The sequence below is a fragment of the Protopterus annectens genome, chromosome 5.part0 (assembly GCF_019279795.1).
Source record: "Protopterus annectens isolate FY-2018-M chromosome 5.part0, PAN1.0, whole genome shotgun sequence".
Lineage (NCBI taxonomy): Eukaryota > Metazoa > Chordata > Ceratodontiformes > Protopteridae > Protopterus > Protopterus annectens.
This window is the reverse complement of record NC_056735.1, coordinates 1178943472-1178961114: the sequence shown is the minus strand read 5'-3', so window position 1 is coordinate 1178961114 and position 17643 is coordinate 1178943472. Positions and strand designations below refer to the sequence as shown.

At 39.3% G+C, this 17643-nt stretch overlaps 1 protein-coding gene across 18 annotated transcripts in view; it reads left to right on the top strand.

The window, feature by feature from the left end:
- KIF1A (kinesin family member 1A) overlaps nucleotides 1–15481 on the top strand; it is a 2189582-nt gene extending 2174101 nt beyond the window's left edge. For all 18 annotated transcript variants that reach the window (XM_044071047.1, XM_044071036.1, XM_044071035.1 and 15 more), the window contains 2 exons: nucleotides 2909–3027; nucleotides 13377–15481. In XM_044071047.1, coding sequence (XP_043926982.1) covers nucleotides 2909–3027; nucleotides 13377–13419 — 162 coding nt within the window. In that variant the 3' untranslated portion in view covers nucleotides 13420–15481. The remainder of the gene's footprint in view (nucleotides 1–2908; nucleotides 3028–13376) is intronic.
- The last annotated feature ends 2162 nt before the right edge of the window (nucleotides 15482–17643 follow it).

The following is a 17643-nucleotide window of genomic DNA, read 5'->3' as shown; positions in this document are numbered from 1 at the left end:
GGGATGGGTTCCCCCTCTGTTGTTTCTGGATCTCAGGTGTGGCCAGCACAGCTCAACTATTTGCTATAAGATATCCCTGTCCACCCTGTAACGCTCTACTATCTCCAGATCATGTAGCCCCTGGTAGGTTCCCTGTGTCTGAACACTCTTCTCCTTCTCCGGGGCCTGCAGTGGTTGTCAGCATCATCCTCCACAACACCTTCAGTCTCTAACACATGGTGATGAATCACAACTATGGCAGCTCCCAACATGTACATTGTAAAAGTTCCCTGTCTGTTTACACCGATGGTGCAGTGTTTGGGAATATGCAGGTGTATGTGAGGTGCCTTCACACTTTATACTATTGTGCTGTGAACACTGATGATGTCATAGGGTGTGTATGTACCATCGGAGCTACAGGGTATCTTATGTGTTTTACCACAGGTACTGCTATTGTGGTGCCTTTGGTGTTGAATTACATTTGGCTGCCGTGGATTACCTCTTGCCCTTCCCTTAACATTTCTTAACGTTTCCCCTCCCATTTTCTGGCATGCATCCAGCAGCCTGCTTTCATTTGTACTTTCCAAAACCTGGCTTATCTTACGACATGTGTTCTATGGCTGATCTACTGCAGGTTTGCTTTGCTCTGCTATGACAGTTCTCTTTTCTTTGCAATCCGACACCTCCCCTATCCTGTTCTGCAAGTTGCTGCAAGCAGACTTGTTAGCTGCCGTCGATTGCCCACTGTGAGTTAATAGGTGTTAATTGCTCAGTTGTACTCCAGTTACCCTACTGCGGCATTTCCTTATTTTCTTCCCCTAACCTTTCTGTTAGAGCTATGGTGTGCGGCGCGTGCGTCCACTTACCAGGTTTCGGGCATGTTTTCATCCGCGTACACATGCGCTTTCGGGCACCATATGTGTTCTCAGTCAAACGATGCTATACCTACATCCCCACCCCTATCTTGTGGCTTTGCTTAGCAACGTGCAGGCCGGATTTGCATTGCTCCAATGTGCTTACAGCTATGGTGGCACACCCCACTGCTGATGTCATGTACACCTCCAAACCACTCCTCGGTGTTGTAGCGCTGTGCCGTATAGTACATCCTTAGTCCAGCGATTCACTATTACTTGCCTCATTTGCATTGCATTGACTACTAATTCATAGTTACCGTGCCGAACACTGTCACAGACCCTTAGCAACCCTTGCAGCTTGGTTGTGGTGTACCATGCATACCATTGAGTATTATGGTGAAATCATGATTTGTATTACATTGCGATTTTATGACATTTGTGTATATTTTCCTTGTGTTCCCATTTGCGCACACATGCCCTGAGGTTGTACTTTGCGTTACTGTGGACATGACATTAAATGTTGTTGTTATGCATCATTTCTTATGCCATTGGCTGTATATTTAGCCATTGGCATATGTTAACTTTGTAATATATGAGTCTGGTCTGCTTTCATAGCTCCGATGTTCTGTTTGGAAAAATGTAAACCGTTTTTTTTTTGTTTACATTTCTGTGGGCTTACACTATGTCTGCACCACTTCATGAATTGCTATGTACCCTCATTTGCATGGTGCAGTACTGCGCATGGGGTGATTAGCATACCTGTGCCGAGGGCTGCGCAGATCTGGCATGCGCTGGTAGTGCACGTGGAATTGGATCATACCTGAATCGCTTGGCAGCCATATTTGGCGTTATACCACCTACGCTATGCGTGAGCCTGGCACAAGCTTCATGAATCCTGAGGCTGGTCTGTGCAGTGAAGTTTCAGTCATTTATCTTAGTAACTAACCTGTATGCTGAAGTGTCACTAAGAAGCTTGAAATTTTTTTGTGACTGCACAAAGGAAAGCTACAAAGCCCCATGTTATTTCAAATGGTTGTCATTAATGCTGTTCATGCAGCTTCTTGCATTCCTTGTCATTCAGTTTGTGTGGGACATATGGCAAGATCTTTGAGTAAACATATTTATGAGTATAACTCTGATATTGTACTAAATAAGGACAAAAGAACTACCTTTTATAAGCTCTCTGCTGTGCATTCTAATTTTAAAATACTTTTGTTTTACATTTAGATGTTTGTGTTTTAGGTTTAGCAGGAGTACTTTGCTTATTTTTTTTAGACCACAGAGGAAATATGTAACAAGTTTTGTTGAACACTAATGTTCCAGTGGGCTTAATTGATACCTTAATTTCAAATCTGTCTTAAAAATTGCACAAAAGCACTGATTTTTATTTTATTTGTATTCTTTAATTAATGCAAGGTGCTAGTTGATCTTATAAACCCGTGTGTGGTTCTTTGTAATGAGTGTCTGAAGTGCCGGTGATGTTGAGACCAAAGCATATCCCTGTTTTTGTTGTAATAAAATGTGGATTCTTGGATCTCTGCTTGTTCAGAATGCAATTTTTTTTCTACTGTCCTGAAAATAATGAAAACTAAAGGGAAAACTGAACAGCAGTTTTTGGTCAAAGTGTTATTAAACAGATCTTTTGCTTAAGCTGGTTAGCAAATTCACCATTTATCATGCAAAGTCTAGTATGAATTTCATATAGTGGCACGTGTAACCACAGCTTTCCATGATGTATAGTCATGTGCAGAAAAGAAGCTGGCACTATGCAAAGTGAAGAGTATTGACACAACAAGCTGTGCCAGATGGGTTCAGAAAGATTCATAAGTGATTGCTCCTAACCAGATCCCACAAATCTTGGCTAAGACAATACATAGGTAACTCAAGTAACCTCTCTATATGTGCCCCACTCAAGAAGAAATGGTTATTCAGCAGAATCCTCAGTGTTATATATATTGGTATGTCAGCTTATTATTAGCTGCAGTGTACCACTGTGGCTACAACTTTCTTCCTTTGCTGGATTTCAATTAACTCTCCTTATTGATACTTTCCCTGAAATTATGTTTTACTTCTAGAGTCCAAATACGTTTGCTGTGTGTACAGAGCATCGTGGGATCCTTCTGCAGGCAAATAGTGACAAGGACATGCATGACTGGCTATATGCATTCAATCCACTGTTAGCTGGTACCATCAGGTATGTACAGAGCTATGAGCTAAATCACAAATACGGTTCAACATAGTTATTTAAAAGAATTTACCAGAGAAGTCAGAAAAGGGGTTAAAGTGGTTTTGTTTTTCTAAAAATATTTGAAAGGTGTCTGGTCCTGTAGTTGTCTTTCAGAGCAGAGAAGATACAGAATACACCTCAACAGCGATTGCTAGTAAAGCAGTAAGGCAAAATAGTTTCACTGCTTAGCAGGACTGATTGACTCCCACCTGTATTTACTTTGGTGTCACCCAGAGCAGAATTATTTTAAAAGATATGAAAACACAGTTGAAATAATCATGTGTAAGAATGTTGATATAATGGAATTGGGGTTCACCTATTTGGATGTAATATGAAGCTAGGAAAATGTAGAGTCTGTAGCTTTGATCTTGACATTAAGAGTGCATTTCCTGATACAGACATGAAGGAAGTGCATTCACATTGATATATACTTAGTTCAGTCCATGAAAAGACTATGATTTTTCTGATTTTCAGCAATCTTGGCATTTCAGCCAGTGCTCATCCAAATCTTACTTTGTGTTTTTGTTTTAAAAAAGTATCTCACTGAATGTTCTCAGGTTTTGGCATGGAAACCTTTTTTTTTGTCATTCCAGGGAGATCCGGTAGCTGCCTGAGATGACATGATTGACAGGCCACGATGCATTGCCAGAGATGGCCTCCACCTGTCAAACTTGGGTTCTGGATCCTGGCCATGGCTATTGCCTCCCGCATTGTGCCTTTTTTAGACAATGTCCAAAAGACAAATCCGCTGCACCACTCCTATAGTACATTCTTCCCTGTTGAGATCAGATCATCGGTCTGTCTCATTCGAAGTTTCTATCCCACCCCACCCCCCAGCCATAACCAGACTAAAAACTTCTCAAAAGCTGACTACATCCTCCTAAGGGAGGGTATCAGTAGCTTCACACCACCCCACCCCCCCACAGGATGCAGACAACTATGCTGAACAGTACACCAGTGCAGTATACAAGCACCTGCACAGCTGCATGAACTCAGTCATACCCAACAGAACTAAAACCTGCTCCTCAAGGAATCACAAACCTGTCCGGTAGACATCCTCTATCAACAGGCTTTACAACAAAAGGAGGAACCTGTTGTCCAAGGGTAAAAAGGAGCAAATTCCAAATTGGAAAAACTCCCTCCTTAGCCTCAACAAGCAAATTAGACCACTAGTGAAAATTTCCAAAGCCACTTACGAATCAGAACTAGCCTCTGAAACAAAGGTAAACAACAAAGCCTTCTTCAGTTATGTCAAGAACCTCCATGGCAAAGCCCAGGTTTGTTCCGAATTAGTACTTAATAGTATTATTTACACTGATCCTGTTGACTTAGCCAACCTGCTAGCAGATTCATTGCAAACTTCACCCCTCCTGTTCCCCCAAAGGCCCATTTGACATCCCCAATACTTGTCCCACACCTCACATCTCCATAGATCAAGTGTTAAAGGTCCTATCCAAGGCAAGGAACACAACTTCCATGGGACCTGATAGTATGCCAGGCTGAATTCTGTACCATCTCCAGCAAGAACTAGCTTCGCCATTGAGCACCCTATTCAACCACAGCCTAAGTACAGGCTTTATTCCAGCAGAGTGGAGAACTGCCATTGTCATCCCTTTGCACAAACGTGCCACCACTACTGACTCTGGAATTTGTTGCCCCATTAGCTTGACAAGTCTGATCTGTAAAGCCATGGAATTATTATGGATCTCATAAACAAGGACATAGGCAATTTCCAAGAACTTGACCCCACCCAGTTCAGATACGTCAAGGGCATATCTTGCCTGTTGAACCTGGTTGACTTCTTTGAGACTGTCATCAAGGCCCTGGATGAGGGAAAGTCCGTACATACAGCTTACCTTGACTTGGCCAAGGCCTTTGACACTATCCTCCACTCAGGCATCATTGAAAAGCTAACACAACTTGGCATAAATCCCTATCTCATCAGGTGGGTGGCCAACTGGCTCACCAATAGGACCAACAAGGTCAAAGTAGGTGCATCCACCTCCCATAGCAGACCTGTCACTAGTGAGGTTACCCAGGGATCTGTCCAGGGACCCCTACTGTTTGGCATCTACTTCTCAGAGGTCCAGGCAAAGACAAAAGGCCTGTGGCTGCCCAAGTTTGCCGATGGCTGTAGGTTGGGTGCTGCCATTGACTCCCCAAATGATGTTAACATACTGCAAGAGGGTCTCACAGCAACAAATGACTGATGCCAAAGTAATGGCCTCAAGTTAAACACAAAAAAAGTATCATCATACCATTCGGCAAAAACACGGCCCCTACTGATTACCACTTCAACAGCAACCCCCTAAGCACACAATCTGTGGTGAGAGACCTGGGTACTCAGGTTGACAACAATCTCACATTCAAGCATCATGTAGCTGCAGTGGTCAGAAAAGCCTTTTGCCTGGTTCATCTCATAAGTAAAGGGATTGCATCCAGAAGAAAGGAGGTTATTACGTCGCTATACTCCTCCCTCATTAGGCCATTAATTGAGTATAATGCCCCATTTGGTATGTACCTCTCCAGACATCTGCACCAACTGGAAAGGCCACAGAAATACCTCACAAAGAGAATCCATGACCTCCAACACCTCTCCTATGTGGACAGGCTCAAATCACTATCATTCTACTCAGTACTGTACAAATTGCTCAGAGGTGATCTGTATCTCGCCAAGAAGGCAATCTAGGACCCTGCCCAACTAGAGATGCTCCATATTCATAAGTCTAACTCCTTATGCATTACCCACTCAAAAGGCCTAAATCTAATATGCAACACCAACAAAACCTGCTGGAAAGACAGTTTTGTCTCCCAGAGGCTGCCCCGTCTCTGGAATAGACTTCCCATACATGTCAAACAGAGTACCTCGCTGACCCTCTTCAAGTGCAGACTTGACGAGTGGATGGGAAATCGTAAATTTGTCCCAGGGGTTACACCTGTGTCTCTCATTGACAGGGGTGACAGGTGCTGACTGATGTTTCTTTTTTGGGGATAAACTCTTGGCTAGGCTTGCAAGGGCCCCAGGGCCATTAGCCTAGTAACCTCCTATGAGCTTATGGATGTATGTATATAGCATAAAACACACTGCTGTTTTGCTTCAGAATATTTTAGAAATAACAGTACTTGCAAAAACAGGTACAAAAATGAAGTTCAACAAGCATTCAGGATGGGGAAGATTTATATAAATAAAAATGATTTTTTCTTGCAAAATGTTGCTGATTTTTATCCTGTATAGTTTTGCTAATGGATTTGCTCAGTTAACAGCACTTTAGTAGTTTATATCAGTGATATACTGTTGTTTTAGGACATAGTACACATAAAACTTTATATGAGCTAAAAGATGGCTGTTTGGTTGTGTCCCACATCATTTGAATGAATGGTAATCCTGGCTTCATTCTAGTTTAAAGACATTGTACTGCTTGTTTTTCAAAATATCAGTCTTGAATATTTGACTTTTTGGGGGAAGAGGTGGGACAGTTTCTTCCACATTCCAGACATTATTTTTGTAGATTACAGGAATACTTAACTGCCACTTTAAAGTGCCATCCTAGTCATGCTGTGATGCCTTCCTGGATACTTTAGATGGGTTACAGTAAAAGATGACACCTTCTGAACTTTCTTTCTGCTTCCCCTTTAATATGCATTTATATCTTAAATGCAACTCACCTCCTCTCTAGATGAGTGCCTGCACTGATGTACATGATGGGACCACTGCAGGTTATCCTGTGTTCCAATTTTATTTTAAATATTGCTTTTTTCAGATAACTTTCTCATACTCCGAACATCTTGGTGTCTTAGAGCTTGTTTTGGAAAAGGTTCTGTACTAGTGCAAGGTCATACGGCACTGAGAAGTGTGAAAAGGTAAATTCCTTGACCCCCCTCCCCCCTTTCTCTGAGTCTGTGTAACCATGGTGGTAGTGTATATAGAGAATGGAGGATATGGAGATCAAGCCCCCATATCTGAGGGGCGCATGAGTTGCAGTTCCTTGCAAAAACAACTTCATTATTCTATTGGGTTTTGTAGTGTGATTTGTTGGAATGGTTATTTTCCTAAAAACAGATATTTCACTTACAACACTTTGCTTCTAGACATGGAATTTTCTTAAAGGATGTCATCCTTATTATCAAAAAGCCCTTTCATCCTGCACTACTTATCAAATGCACACTCTCATCAAATACGTTGCTGGGGTAGGTTTGTTCTCACTACTATAATAAGTGTTTTCTCTTACATAAAGAAAGTGGTGTGTTTATGCGTAAAGTTACCAATGAATTTTGTGGATTGTGTTCAAGTAGGTATATTTGATGGGTATTGTGTAGGTAGGGTCAGAAGTGAGTGGTCAAAAATGTGAGTCTGTGGGCTTGTTAGTTGTGATTATATTGTGTGTGTGTGTGTGTGTGTGTGTGTGTGTGTGTGTGTGTGTGTTGTTCCCCAGTGGCACCACCTCTCAACCCAGAGTTGAGGACCAAAAAGAAAAGGTCTTCCCAATGTGAAGGACTCACTCCCAAAAAAATCACATCTCCATGTTACTGAAGTAAGCTCCTTGCTGCAGTCACTAATGCATTAAGCTAAGCTACTGAATGCATGTGTAAATGCAGTAGTACCATTCATTTCAGAAACTTACCGTGTCAGATTCCCTGACTAGTATAAAAACATCTGTTCATTTCTGTGCTATCCTTTCTTTAATGATCATAATATCACATATTTGAAAGTCATGTGAATAGTTTTAGCATATTTCACTGAGCTGGGAAGCCATTCCAAGCTACAACCATTTTTTCAAAGAATAACATATATATATATATATATATATATATATATATATATATATATATATATATATATATATATATATTTTATTACTCCAAAGCTCCCTTCATATTTGTTTACTTATAAGCTTCCTTCCTCAAGTTTCATGCTAAGAACTAACGACAGAGGACAAAGGCAACCACAAATCCTTCTTCAGTTATGTGCTCAATATTTGGTTCTTATGTAGTCTAGACCAACAGTCTATCTGCCAGCTTATTTGGAAACCTAAGAGAGGAACTGAGGGAGAAAATGCAAATTTTCCAGGACTGGTCTCTTACACAAGAAACATGACTACTGTAATTTCTGAAGAAATGAGAAGCTAGTTCCTGAGATTTTCAGAAACCTTATATTTAGAAGCACAGGAAATGGTCTTATGTATATCACAATTGGTGAAAATATGCAGGTGTTCCAAGCATTTCAGTGTAGAACGGGCTTTTCCAAGATAAGATTACTTTTTTGCCTTACTCATAGAAAGAACACTAAATTCAAATTATAGTGCATGTGACCAAAGATAACTTGATTAGAAATTAAGTACTGTGGTTGAAACTGAGAAAAGATGCGATCTACATCTGAAATTTAACTAAAAAATGGACAGTTGGCAGTTAGCCAAGAAAGAAGCGTTTTGATTTTTTGTAAATCCTTGGATTTAGAAGAAATCTCCTAAGAAGTAAAACTCACAACCGACAAATTATGTAACATTAATTTTATGCAGAAATGACAGAAAGTACTTAACTTTATAAATGCGGGGAAAAGATCTGTAGAAATCAGCACTTATCTTCACTGTCAGAAAAACAAATCATTTTAAAGGGAAAGCCTGATAACTGAGGTTGAAACAATGGTGTGAATCAAGATTACAATCAGTCTTGGGTGGGATTTCCAAATGTATGTTTTTAGAATCTAATCAACTTCATCAGGCTTTTATGTAATACAAAAGAATTAAGTAGCATAATATACAACAATTTAAAGCATTAAGTGTACATTGCTGTCTTACAGCTCTTGGCCACCCAGTTTGTTCTTTGACTCGGGTGTCTTCTGTGCAGTGTCTGCAGGCATCTCCTATATCCATGTGGATTTCTGGGTAATTTACTTTGCTCCCACACCCTTATTCACCATAAGTGAATTTTCATTCTTTGAAACTGCCCAAAATGAATGCATGCATCCTGAAATGGGCTGTTACCTATTTGGGATTAGTTTCTTAGCACTGCACCCAGTAAGTCCCATGATAGGCTCAGACTCACCTGCAACCCTGAATTGAATTAAGTGGGTAATAAGAGAATGGATGAGTGAATATCTGCATATTTACAAACACAATTGCAGATTCGTAAAAAAATTATGCTTTGGTCCCACTACAAGGACATGAAGAAAATGTAGCAGTACAGCTGAATCCAGATCTAAAGCTGTGAATATTATTTTTTAATTTATGCTCCAGATACTGTCCTTATGTTGTGGAAGGCCACTGACTCACTGTATGCATGCAATGATGTTGCAGTCTGAAATATTAATATGTCAGCATTAGTAATTTGGTAGCTGCATCCTACTACAGCATCTTCTTCAGGTTTGACCAGGATCATAAAAAGGTACATAACTATTCAAGAAAAAAAATGTACATTTAAAGTCACATTAATAAAGTTATTAGGACTTACAACACAAAGACATACCAGATGGTGTAGAAAAAGGGTGGGTAGGGTTTAAGTGACCCTTCTTGTGGACTGTAGACACTCAAATTTACAATGATTGAATTTTAACTTTTATGCTTCAATCATTTAGAATTTGCAAAGTATTAATGCAGTTTTACAGTAGAATTTGTTAATTGCTTTTAAGCCATAATAGGCAATTAAATCAATCAATTTTAAAATGTGAATGCATGGTTAAGGTGTTTAGCTCTCAGATAAGAAGTACAGGGATTGATTCTCAAGACGGAAATTGGAAAGCCTTAAAATAGCCCACAGGGGCATCTAGCTTAGTACTTACCTATGAACCCATGGGAAAGATAAAGGGACCAGTTCCTATTTCTATTCCTAACCACAATTCCCTTGAGTAATAAGCTTTGTTCCCCACTAGATATCTTTACTTCCTGATAGCACTTTCTCAGTCTAAAAATAATCTGTGCATGTTTTATGCCTCTCCCAGGCTTTGCACTGGTAGGACTGCAAATATATGTATATGCACACAATTACATTTGTTTTCTTAGAATGCATTTTTGTTGAATCCTGCATTATCAAACACAGGGCACAGGCTTTATTAACAAGGGTCCAGTAGGGGAGCAAGTCTTTCTCACCAGGTTCCTTGCACTCCATGAAATGAGATTCGAGAAATGGTGATCAACATAACGTGATTCACTGAGAATTCATTCATTGCAAGTAACTGCTGCCATGTACATATATATCTACACAAAATTTTTAAAACATGCAAAAAAAAAAAAGAGAGAGAGAGAGAGAGAAGTGCAGCACTGGTGAACCTATAGGACTTGAACGGTATTTGTAAAGCACTTTTGTCCATAAACAGTGGACTTCCTTCAGTTATTGAAATTTTTTCACACTGAAATATTATGGGGAATATGTTAAGTGAAAGCTCATTAGTAGCTCATTTTAAATTTTTTTGCACTGCTGTTGTTGCTGCTGACTTCAGTATCCTCCATTGTCAGCTCCATAGTATTACTGTTCCCAGCAGCTTCCATCAGTGTCCCCTCAGTGTGACCTATGCTACTGGAAAACATTGTGCCATTGAGTAGGACTGGTACACCATAAACTGCCTTATAAAAACCCTTGGCAGTTTACAAAATATAGTACACAATATGGTAAGTTACTGGACATAATGGTATCCCACTGTGAATCAACAGTACTCTGTGTATAGAGCACAAATGCAAATGACCAACAACCCTGCCCCAACCATGTGCTATTCAAAAACACAGCACTATTGTAGTACCTGCTGGTCTCATATATTGATAAGTAATAGGATAGCTGTCCTTGTAGGCCATTTTAAGCCTAGCCAATTTCCCTTTCAAAGGTAAGAATCAAACCCTGTACTTTGTGACTCCAAAGTAAACACCTTAGCCATTATAACCACCAACCCTGATATAATCCATGAGACTCCAAGCATGGACAATCATGGTGCTGCACAGTAGCACAGCCATCTAATTCTTGTACTTTGCTGCCAAGAATATAGGACTGATCAAAATATCAGCTCAAAAAAATCCTTTGCCTAGTAAAGCTAAAAAAACCTACCTTTAATAGCAATAGAGCTCAGTGTGGTGCTGACTACCCTGATACTGTGATTAGATGTACCTCTCCCTTACAGAATGATCCTACCAAGCTCTCAGCAGTGGAAGAGCATATAGCACCAATCCCCTCATTACTATCTCTCTGCCAGCATGCCTGTTAATTGTGAAATCTTAATGATTCACCATCATGCATGACAGTGGCATAGAAATGGAAACATAGCTTTTCTGTGCTGGACAGTTGTGCATAGCATTTGTTGGGCCACAGGTAGGATCAAGGTGCTATGCACTCCTGTGTGCAATTCATAAAAAAGGATCAATCTATCCACTGCCATGAAAAAAATAGATCCATTTCTGTGAATCACAATCTTAAACCGTAGCATAGTAAACATAGTTCTCAGAGTGATTGCGTGCCTCTACATACCATTTTTATAAATACCATGGTACAAATTCCCATAGATACCTTTGAGCCATATTCCACTTTACAGCCCCATGCAATCAATACACAGTGAACTCAGTACATAATTTCAAAGTAACAAACCTAAATGTGTAACTGCACTTTTAGGATTCTTTTCGATACAAGTGTCCTTCAGTTTCCTTCAGAATTAGAATATATTTATTTATTTATTTTACATTTGTTGACCGGGATAGTCCGACTCCGACTGGATACATGTCCATTTTCAGCAGAGGCCTGGGGAGAAAAGCTCCAAAGGTATACATAATGTCATGTTGAACAGGAGTAATCATAACATAATACAAATATAACACATTTTACAGCCTAGTTAAATTTATGGAAATATACCACTTATTCTAGTACATTTAAATTTGTACAGTCTAACAATCTTCTAAACTGGCTTAACAAAGATATTTGAGTAGCACTTACAGACATAGGATAGATACACCAGTATGCATAAAGATTTAGTCAGGCTTGGAGCAGGGACATATCCATTGAGACTTGAAATACTCCTTGAGAGGTATTTTGAATTGAGATAGGGTGGTATGCAGGGTAATGTTAGCAGGAAGGGAATTCCAAATTTTGCCAGCCAAATCCTCTGAGATAGAAGCTTTGCTGTCAACGAGGATAACATTTTACCACTGTTGAAGTCAGATAAGAGATGCAGCATTTATTCTTTCAATGTTTGAAAAGTCTCCAGACATACCTATTTGAAGCTTCTTCATAATACTAAGTCCATTTTGCTGTCAATACTTTTTCAGGTGTCTCACTCAAATGTAGTCCTGAAAACATGAACACACACTTCTGACTTCCTAGTCAAATCTGAAACAAGTGTGTGAAGACGAAAAGTGTACAGTGTAGACATCATCCTAGCTATAAAACGTCACTGCTTAAGTCTATGTTTAGGAACTGAAATATACTGCATGAATGTACAAATATCTTTCTAGCTAATGTTCACAAGATCAGAAATGGATATTCAGCAGATAAGTGTGAGTATTGGGGGGGGGGGGGGGGGGCAGGCCAGAATTATATGATGATAACATGACAACATTGCACTTCCATTGTTATCCTTTTCTGAAGTGCACCCCAATTCTTCGTTTTCTCCTTTATATGTATACCTTTTCAGATATAAGAAGAAACTATGTTCTTGACTACATTTTCTTAAAGAACTGCTATCAGTCATAAATGGTTAGGGGAGTGGTGATAGAAGCTTGCAATATGCCACACCCAGTCAGTCCTACTTAGTTATGAAAATTAATATTCTGCCTGTTGTGATTTACCCTATTCATGTGAATTTAGCTTTACTGTCCTGATCACAGCAACAAAAAGGAATGCCTGAAAAAAATGATACCCCTAAGAAAGGCAAATATCCATTTTTTTAACTCTATATAATACTAAGCTTAAGGCAGACCTAATATTGCTGAGACACTAACTGAGTCCTATAGTAATAAGCAAGTGAGAAAGGAGAGGGGAAGAGAAAGATAATCTTTAATGACCTTAGCCATCAAACGAGAGGCAAGTATGTCACTGTAGTAGTAGATCTGAGAGGATATCTTCCTGCTGTCTGTTCAGTGATATGGCGAGGCAGTAGCAGCAGTTAGCTGTATATGTGGTACCAATGACAGCCTTCTAAATGCATGCTGTCACTTTAAAGTTTTACACCTGGTAAACATTCAGAGGCATATTTTTGCAGCAGAACGTCATTGCACTTGATCTTTTTTGATGTTGCTATTATCACCGTACAGCAGCTACAGATGATTGCATAGGGTAGAGAATATGCATATTTTTATTAAAATATGCATCTTGCTGTGATATTAATATTTTCTTCCTCTCCACAACAGGTCAAAACTTTCAAGAAGGAGAAGTGGACAGATGAGAATCTAACAGAAAAAAAAAAAATGATTACATCTTCCTTTTTGGGAATCGGAGAAACCTAAGACATAAATCAAAACACATGATCAGTCATGGTAATTTTTTAAAACAAACAACGATGATATAAACCAAGCGTTATTGGAAATGCACTTGGAGAAGCTAGCATCAGTGGAACTGGTGGGAGAGCTGGATGCACGTGAACTCCATCCTTTCTCTGCTTACGCCATTCTTTTTGTTTCCTTCAACACAAGAGTTATTTCCAGAAGAAAAGCCCTAAAGATACCAACGAATCTTCCTTGCTCTGCAGTTTGTTACCATGACTTTTCATTGCTTCTCTTCACTACTATAAGGATTTTTATCATCTTTGGTTCAGTTTATATGAAGAGATGATTCCCTAGCATGCCCCTATAACTCATTCTAAAGAAATCAAAGGCCTAGGCAGTGCAAATAAAACTCATTGCAGCAGCATCTCTTAGAGAGAACTCAGACTCATGCTAGTGACCAATCCACTCACCTGCGCTTGATGTCAATGGAGTTGTATCTTTCTCACTGCTGAACAGGAAGTTGGCCTCATCATATCTGACTTCTGCCATGCAGATTTTGCTGTGTGCTGTATTGTCAGGCTGTTTTATGTGCACTGGTGTGTGGTAGAACTTGAATGCTTGCAAGACTTGCCACTTGACTAACTACCAAATCTGCCTGCCATACACATAGTAATCAAAATGCAGATATCGCTGCAGTGTGTTGAAGGGTGATGTGTTATATATTTGTGTCACTCATGCGATTTCCATCTTGAAGAGCTGCACCAGGCTTTTGCTAACCCAGGCCCACAGATGTGTGATTCTCTGTTGAGGACTGAAGAATTTAGGTGGTGTGACTCCAGCATTACACAAGAGTGCAAATTATTTTTAGTTTCTGATGTCATGGTTATAGAGGCAGGCTAAGCTCAAGCTCTTGGTTAAATGTCTAAGTTTTTATTTATTATTATGCAAATCTCTCAGAACAAGGTAACATACCAACTCTGAGACAGTGGAGGTACTCTGTAGAATAAAAAAAGAATTGAATGCTTCCACTGATAAGTCTTTGCAGAACCATAAAATAAGGAAGAGAAACATCCAGTCCTGTTGACAGGTGGAGACCATGCTTAGTACAAACTCAACTGTGGAGGGAGGTTCTGCTAGCTTATGTACTCTCTGGCTAGACCTGGGGAAAGGAGATGCACCTGAAAAACTGCAATGAAAATGACCCCCCCACACACACACACATACACACACACACAAATCAGAATTATTTTGTCATCATCATCAGTTCTGCCTTAAAAATAGAGAAGGAGAACACTTCTGACTTCAGTTTTCATTACTGGAGTAGGAAGACAACAACATTAAGTTAAAATGAAATATAAAAAACTTACTAAAGAGAATTATTGCTTATAAAGTAAGGAAAGTTATTGTCATTTATTTATTTATATATTTTACTCATTACACGATGTAAGTTGAACTGTACTTAAATACTGCATGCAACACAAAGTGGTGGCAATGTCAATTATGTCCTCGTTTTATTATAGCAGAAAAAGCAATGAAGCAGTTCTTTATTTACATGTTGGATTGGTTGGTGAGTCAGATTTACAGAAGTAACTATTTTAATGTATGTACTAAAAATTAATGTGAGTCTCTGTTTTGAAAGCATATGCTTGAAAGCTTTATGATTGCAGGTGATCACCATAATTACAGAGGAGGTTAAGACTTACTCAAATACAAGTCAAGACTATTTATGTTTTCTAGTAATTTGCATGCTTAGCAGAGAGAACAGAGAATTTAGTCACATCACCCTTTCCATATGATTCCTTTGGGCAAGTCTGCATAAACACTGAAATTGTCATATCTGTGCTTTGTTTAGTGATTTTTTGATGATAGCAGAAATCAGATACTATGCAAGCTTGCAGTGTTTCTAAACGCTAGGCTCTTGTGCGTTGTATCCACTAGAATTTGCAATATTTGGGGACTGGAAGAAACTAACCAGATGTCTCAGTGTTATAAACCATAAAATAAAAGCATTTATGTATTTTTTTAACTTGGATAACTCTTCAAAGCCAGTAGTTTAAGAAATTTATGGAGAGGGTTCCCTTTCTAAAACCCAATAGAACTTTTTATGTAATCTGGCAGTTTGGTACAGAATTTTAAGACCATGTGCTGCAAGATCTAAATTATGCACCACTTGTGGGCTTGATTCCTACAAATGTTATCTGCCCACTATATGACTCTTGAGCAAGTTGTGTAACTAAAAATTGCTTGAGGTCACCCCTGAAAAGGGAGTGTGTGTGTGTGTGTGTGTGTGTGTGTGTGTGTGTGTGTGTGTGTGTGTGTGTCTGGGGGTCTTACCCAGTTAACAAGTCTATATTTAGATCTCTAATAGAAAGATGTTTTTCTTTATTCTTTGGGCAGCCGCGGTGGTGCAGTGGTTAATGTTGCCACCTCACAGCAAGAGGTTATCTGGTTCAATTCTCGGCAATGATGCCTTCTGTGTGGAGTGTGCATGTCCTGTCTGTGGTCGCGTGGGTTTCCTGTGGGTGTTCCGGTTTCCTCCCACATCCCAAAGACATGCTGTAGGTGGATTGGACACTCTAAATTTGCCCTAGGCGTGTGTGCATCTTCCATGGAAGGTTGGGCGCCGGGCTAGCAACTCGACACTGTAAAACTCCACTGCCAATCATAAGCAGACAGGTGATCCACTCTGATGACCCCTAACTGGGAAAAGCTGAAAGAAGAAGCAGCAGATCTGAAAAAGCTAGTTATGGAAACACAATGAAAAAGTCAGGTAGGGAATGCTTTAAAATGGAAGAGTGGCACTTATACTATAAACATATGCTACATACCTTACATAACAGGTTATAAAACCTGAAATGTTTTGTTTCAGATATAAAACCGGATATTGAAATTTGCAAATGTCCCGAATTTCTTTACTCCACAAATTAGATGTTAGATGGAACACAGTATGGAAGGGAATATTATGGAATAACTGGGAAGAAAGAAGAGATGTGGGAATGAAGACAGTAGGTTACACAGTACTCCAGAACTAATCCCAAACCCTCTGCTTTAAGCCTTTTACTATTTTCTCTTACCAGTGTGCTTTGACCAAAGATAAACAACACAGAGATGTTGTGACTGATGTCTTGCACAACTTCATTGTTCACATGAGGCTGCTATCCTCTTTTGCTGCAGTCGCAGTATATACAGCATGCTTCCTAAAAGTAGAGTGACAATCTAATCATAACTGCCCATCATGTACTTTTCTTTTGGCCAAGTACTTTTTGTCTTTTATTAGATTTCTTTGGTTTGTGTAAAATACTACACTACAGGGCTGACTTGATTGTTCATGTTGAACGTTCTCCTGAACAACTATCTTGTGTCCTGGCAGAGTTTGTTGCATTCAGTTCAGTATCTTGTGAGTTCTCATAAATACATCATAATTCTGCCACCAGTTAACTTTGAGAACTATGCTATCTGAGAACACATTTCAACAAGACACAGGCAAAATTACAAGCATTCAGAACAAACATTTGCGGTTTTGCTCACTGGCAGCAATAAAACTCTTTACTGCATTGCCAAGCCACTCTGTACTCTCTGTTATGAAGGCTGTACCCCTGTACCTGCACTATAACTGAAGAGCGTTGCAGCTCAGGAAAAGAAAGGCAGACTCTAACCTGCGGACTGAAAGGGTTATATTCCAATGTTTTCAGCAAAAGCCTTTAAAAAATTGGTCAGCATAAATGTACAAAAGTTTTCATAAGTCATGCAATAACCCTGCCACTGCATGGACACCAAACCTATATAATCTACATACAAACATCTCAATTACACACACACACACACACACACACACACACACTTATTTTGTAGTCTTTAGCCAAGTCATTCTGTAGCCCCTTAGCTGAAATACCCTCTATCATTAACAGCATTCAAAAGGAGATACAGTCTAGAAAATGTCAGAATAACACAGGATCAAATGAGCAATGTTTTTCAAGCACATCCCATTATTTTGTAATCTGTATTATAAATGGGAATGAATTGTCTAGTACTGAAACTTTCATAAGATTAAACTAGAAAAATTTAATATATTTAATTTATGAAAATTTCCTGGTTGATTGTTTTTGCAGACAGCTGCTCCTTCTGTATCATCTAGCACTGAGGTTTTGCTTGCACATTCCCTCTAAATTTATTAACTTTGAGGTTACATAAG